The sequence below is a fragment of the Triticum aestivum genome, chromosome 3B (genome assembly GCF_018294505.1).
Source record: "Triticum aestivum cultivar Chinese Spring chromosome 3B, IWGSC CS RefSeq v2.1, whole genome shotgun sequence".
Taxonomy (NCBI): Eukaryota; Viridiplantae; Streptophyta; class Magnoliopsida; order Poales; family Poaceae; genus Triticum; species Triticum aestivum.
The window spans coordinates 461001168-461007477 of record NC_057801.1 but is presented as its reverse complement, the minus strand read 5'-3'; the positions used below and the strand labels follow the sequence as shown (position 1 = coordinate 461007477).

General features: G+C 49.0%; 1 protein-coding gene across 1 annotated transcript; it reads left to right on the top strand.

Annotated features, from left to right (window-relative positions):
* Positions 1 to 347: 347 nt before the first annotated feature.
* Positions 348 to 4835, top strand: LOC123065524 (beta-glucosidase 7-like). The gene is made up of 10 exons (XM_044488783.1): positions 348 to 727; positions 847 to 905; positions 988 to 1063; positions 1143 to 1214; positions 1316 to 1403; positions 1775 to 1906; positions 3857 to 4074; positions 4168 to 4199; positions 4302 to 4404; positions 4561 to 4835. The coding sequence occupies exons 1-10, from the start codon at positions 475 to 477 to the stop codon at positions 4833 to 4835; spliced, it is 1308 nt and encodes a 435-aa protein (XP_044344718.1). The 5' UTR covers positions 348 to 474.
* The last annotated feature ends 1475 nt before the right edge of the window (positions 4836 to 6310 follow it).

Below are 6310 nucleotides of genomic sequence, written 5' to 3'. Positions count from 1 at the left end.
CGCGCGTCGAACCGCCTGCGTGCATGCGCGCCTCGGGCGCCGTGATTGGCGGCCGACACGCCACACGACGGGTGTGGGATTGCGTGGGGCCGGCGGGCGTGGGGGTGGGGCCGGCGCGGCGCCACCGACAACGCGTTGACTGCGAGCGGCCGCTTTAATTTTTTTCCCTCCCGGGCGGGCGGCCGGCCTGTATTCATATACGTATACCTCCGTCTGTTTTTTTTTTGCGGGCGGGCGGGCCGGCGGGGCAATCTTATGCCCATCCTACCCTTTGTTATGAAGGGGTATTGGGCAATCTCAGTCCTCTTTGTGTTTACAGGGGGTCTACCGAAGCGGAAGTGTATAAATAAAGCTCAACCCACCACAGTTTCTACGGTATAATTGAAGAGTGCCACTGTTCTAGCACTAGTGACTAACTAGTGACTAGTGAGTGGGTGTGAACTGAGGCCCCTGCCCGCGCTGCAGCTCTGCAAGATGACCGCGAGGTCGGCCAGGTGCATGCTGCTGCTGCTTGCCCTGGTGGCGGCGTTCCATGGCCACGGGGGAGGAGCATGCGTCCGTGCCACGAAGGAGCCTGGCCGCCTGCGCTGGCTGGGTGGGCTGAGCCGGGCGTCGTTTCCCAAGGGATTCGTGTTCGGGACGGCGACGTCGGCGTACCAGGTGGAGGGCATGGCCACAGGAGGCGGCCGCGGACCTTCCATCTGGGACGCCTTCGCGCATACGCCAGGTGCTGCTTATTACCTCTTCCTCTTTACTTCACTTGTGCCGCCCTTAAGCTCAACTCCGTTTTTTTTGTTTTGTTTTTATTTCTGACGTCAGTTTCATATTCCGTGCTGCAATAAACAGGAAAAGTTGTGGGAAATCAAAATGCCGACGTTACAACAGATCAATATCATCGCTACAAGGTACGACGTCCGAAGCAAACAGAAACATACATGAGTAATCAATCTTTCACGTTTAATCCTTTTATTACATATGCTGGGACAGGAAGATGTTAATCTCATGAAAGGATTGAATTTCGAAGCCTACCGGTTTTCCATCTCATGGTCCAGGATCTTTCCGGGTACACTCCAACTTCCATATTTCTCTGACTGAACGCAAGCTGTTGATTGACACCACTGATTCGTCATTTATTTCTGTAGACGGTGAAGGAAAAGTTAACGAAGAAGGTGTGGCGTACTACAACAATCTGATAGATTACCTGCTTCAGAAAGGTACAGCTAGCATAGCTAGGCGTTCATTTCAACCTGTGAAACTTCCATGGGAACCTAAATAAATACATCGATATCTGAATGTTTCCATGAAAACTAAGCAGGCATTACTCCTTATGTCAACCTTTACCACTATGATCTCCCTCTAGCACTTGAGAAGAAGTATGGAGGCTGGTTAAATGCAAAGACAGTGTAAGTCAAACTAGCAATCCATCTTTCTATTTACTAATGTGTTAGATTTACATTCCCATTCAGAGTATTTCTATACTTATAGTTTGGATTTAGAAGCATACAGGAAAAATTGTTTAGACAAATTTAACAGTTACTCTTTTTACATACATAATTTTCTATTAAATGTGACTTCACATATTCGAGAAATGAACATTAGGATGCAGAAGTTTTTGTATGTTTACTCAAAAAGTAAATCATACAACACACAATCACTTTATTTTTCTATGTCGAAGCAGCATGCGATGATTATCTTCGTAATATTTGTTCTGTAGGGAACTATTGCAGATTACGCTAACTTTTGTTTCAAGACCTCTTTTTTTCTTCATCTGTAGGGAACTATTTGCAGATTACGCAGACTTTTGTTTTAAGACCTTTGGCGACCGTGTAACGCACTGGTTTACATTCAACGAACCAAGTAGAGTAGCGATTGGTGGTTATGATATAGCGACGACTCCTCCCCAAAGGTGCACCAAATGCTCTGCTGGTGGGAACTCAGCAACAGAGCCTTACGTTGTTGGTCATAATTTTCTCTTAGCACATGGTTATGCAGTTGCAAGATACCGGAACAAGTATCAGATATTTTTCTAGTTGAGCTATAAGAGCATATTATAATATAATCAGCCTTAGGGAGTTTAGTTTGATTTAAATTTCACTTACAAAATCATTATCGAATTAATTTTGTCTTGGCGCATGGTCAATGTGCATTAATTGTGTCCAACAAGATTGTTTTTGTGATTGTGTATATATCCATGAATGTATAAGCATTATTGCTTCCCCAACTCTCTGGGCATGTTAGTGACAAATAATCTCGAGATATCAGATTTGTATGATTTGTCGTGAGCATTGATCATTCCGTCTAGATTGGTGATAGAATAGTAGAAACAAAATGTAGGCAGCTCAGCAAGGGAAGGTTGGAATAGTTCTGGACGTCAGTTTTTTTATTTTTTTAGAAAAGGAGGATGACCCCCGGCCTCTGCATCTGGACGATGCATACGGCCACTTTATTAATTATTCTCACAAGACCTTACAAAGTGATACAACAGTAAGACTAAAGCCACCGTCTAAGCAACAGACTGTCGCTACACCTATCCAGCTGATGAAGGGGCGCAGATAGCCTAGGCCTAATACCAAACAGACATCGCAGCCAAGCCTAACATCTAAGACCTGAGACCCCAACCTAGCCACTTGCCGGGTCTGGGGCACACACTGGTCCGGCGTGCTCTTAGAGGCCGCCGCCGCCAACTGCCACCGCTCCATCTTCAGAACTGTACTGAAGCATCAACCTTGCTCGGTCTAGCTATCGTCGACGCCACCACGGCGCCCAATGACACCTCCTCCCTGCGCGCAAACAGCTGAGCACGTTGCGGTCGCCACTGATACACCTCAGCGCCATGCTGCCAAGTACCACCAGCCGACACAGCTTGAAGTCCTTGGAAGATTTGTCGTACGTAGCACCTGCCGACCAGGCATGACAAAGCGTAGCACCTGTCGGTCAGGCATGACTTGACATCTCCACCGAAGCTCCGTGCAAGACGAAGCCGCTCCACCTCCTACCTCTGACTTCCGGCGCTGCTCCACAAACGATGCTCCCAAGAGAGAAACGACACCGCAGTGCCGCCATCGTCCGATCTGGAAAACCAGATCATAGGGTTTCCCCCGGAGCAGCACGAGTGGGTTGACAGTAGTTACAGAACGATGCCTTCATCAAGGTAACCATCGTCCGCCATCGGCTCGGTTTTCACCGGCAACTATGTCTCTCCGACTCGTAGCCGGGACTAGATTACAGATCTCGAGATCCGATCATCTAGTCTCAGGTCGACCACCTCCGACGTAGGAGATGACCACCACCGCCATAATCCTCGTGATGCGGTGCAGACCCGGAGTGCTTCAGCGAGCCGTCGCCGAATCCGATGAGATGCAGCGGCTTGAGGACGTAACGGCAGCCCGGGACGCGCCCCGGCCGCCGCTGCCGCCATCTCGTACTACTCCCGCCGGGTGCAGCCAAACCCCCCGTCGTGCCCCGGCCGCCGCTGCCCGCCATCCTCGTCGGGAGGGAGATCCAAATCAGGCCGCCGCCTCAGATCTCAGGACGTCAGAGGAGGTCCACCGCCGCCGCACCACGGGGCCTTCGCCCAGCGACGTTGCCGGCGGCGGCGGAGGGAGGGGGGTGCACGGGGAGTCGAGGGGAGATCGGGATGTGGCCGCCCGGTGCGGCCCGGGGGCGGCCGCACGGGGTTCTGGACGTCAGTTGGTACGAGGCTCTTAGCAACTCAACTGAAGACCAAGCTGCAGCTCAAAGAGCCATGGACTTCCTTGTTGGTTGGTACGGCCATACTAGTATCATGCTCATGCATTTGACAATGAGTTTTATTTAGATAAAAAATATATATCAATGACAGTTGCATTGGATGCAGGTTTCTTGATCCACTAATAAATGGACAGTACCCACAGATAATGCAAGACCTTGTGAAAGAGAGGTTGCCCAGGTTCACTCCTGATGAAGCTAAAGTGGTCAAGGGCTCAGCGGACTGGATCGGAGTCAATCAATACACAACTGAATTCGTAAAGGGGCAGAAATTGGTGCTGCAGAGGCCGACTAGCTACTCAGCCGATTTGCAGGTTACTTATTCATGTGAGTTTCCTTCCTGTCCTAAGCTGCAGGTTTTACTTTACATCAGTACATATTATTGCGCTTCATCCTTAATTTATAGCCGAAACTTTGCAGTTGAGCGAAATGGCAAACCGATTGGACCAAGGGTATGAAGCTCCTAGCTGAAACCTTTCTCAGCTTTATTTCTCCGACCATAAGTTGGAAATTAACATGATAAGTCTTGTGGGTGCGTGAATTGTACGTTACAGGCGAGTTCTAAATGGCTTTATATCGTCCCGAGGGGGATGTACGGATGCGTGCACTACATCAGCCAGAAGTATGGAAATCCACCGATGCTCATAACTAAAAACGGTACTGGAGTCCCATATCTCTTTGTTCCGTTTCATGCCTCTCAAGCATCTTGTCATGCATATGTGCTAATGTCGTCGTCATCGTCAACAACAACAACAAAAAAAATCCTAGATGAAAACATAACAGAAAAGTTGGAAAAACTCTTTGTGTTGCCAGGAATGGATCAACCAGGGAACCTCACCCGTGATCAGTACTTGCGGGATGCCACAAGGGTTCGGTACTACCGGAGTTACCTCTGCGAGCTGAAGAAAGCCATCGACGGCGGCGCCAACGTTCTTGGCTACTTTGCGTGGTCCCTCCTGGACAACTTCGAGTGGATGTATGGCTACACATCCAAGTTCGGCATCGTGTACGTCAACTTCAACAGCCCCACCCTAGAACGGCACCCCAAGGCGTCGGCCTACTGGTTCAGAGATCTGCTGCAACACTGATGTAGCTACTGCCTCTGAATTTACCTGATGTTGTCATCATTATGTTGAGTGTCTGCCTACTGTTTTTCGGAACCATAATTCAGAGACATGACTGTTCTAGAGTTATCTAATGGATATAAAGGATGGCAAAATGATTCAGCATTTAATTCGGGTTTGTTGCACGGATTTTGAGCTGTCTCTAGATCATTTTACCTTGATATGTGATATCTATCTATCTACCTATACTAATCAGAGACTGCCAAAAAATTCCAACGTTAATCACAAAATACAAGCCGTAGAGTAAAAAAACAGATCTCTCACTCAATCTCTCTCTCTCAATCTCTGCCGTCTCAATCTCTCTCTCTCTCTCTCAACCTCACATGTCTCAATTTCTCTCTCTCTCTAAAGCTTCCACGTCTCAATCACTCTCTCTAAAGCTCTTACGTCTCAATCTCTTGAACTTGAAGCAATTGTAGTATCATTCTTGATCTCTCATGTCTCTCTCTCAAACTCTCTCATGTCTCTTTTCCTCCCCACATGGAATACAGATCGATCCGTGTCCATATCAAATTCGAGCAAGGAAGTTGGGGCATGTACCCCGTGCGTCTAGATCAGGTTCGTCCTCTCACACAAACTTGTTTTGAATTTGGTTCTTTGCCAGTTTATAATTGGATTGGCCATATCTTTTCCACTGTACCTGGACTCAGGAGCACAATGATTCAAGGTCTAGGACAAGGCATAGTTGTGTTGACAAAAAAACGCTGAACAAAGGCATTCAAAAGTACGGTATATCAAGGACTAAAAATGTAACACCCCGGCCAAAGCCACCGGTTCCCGGCCGTTACGCCTGGAGGGATCTAGACTGGCCCCACAGATCAACACTAGTCTTTTTTGCGGACTTTGTGCTTACTCGTGCACACCCGGAACCAACTTCCCGGTCGGTCACCCATTCTAAAATTACTGCAAGCCAAGCATGCTTAACTTTGGAGTTCTTTTCGAATGGACTCCCGGAAAAGAAGGAGTCGCCCTCGTCGGCCCATCAGGAACGTTCCCTCTTGGCACACGTATGCGCATCCAGTCTGGCATATGTGCCATGCCATGTGCCACAATGGGCCACACGTGCCAAGAGCCACATGTCCGCGCACCTGATCGCGCATGCCCGTGTAAACATGAGGGTCGTCTCTGATACCAATTGTAACGCCCCGGCCATAACCACCGGTTCCCGGCCGTTAGGCCTGGAGGGATTTAGACTGGCCCCACGAACCAACACTGGTCTTTTCTGCACACTTTGTCCTCTCACTCGTGCGCACCCGGGACCAACTTCTCGGTCGGTCACCCATGGTCCCGGTCGGTCACCCATCCTAGAATTACTCCAAACTAAGCACGCTTAACTTTAAAGTGAAGAAAGGGCGGGTGTTAATCCTTGGCGATGAATGCCGGAGATTAACTATACCCTCTCGGGCTGCGAGTTGGATGGCTTGGGGCTCGTCGGAGGT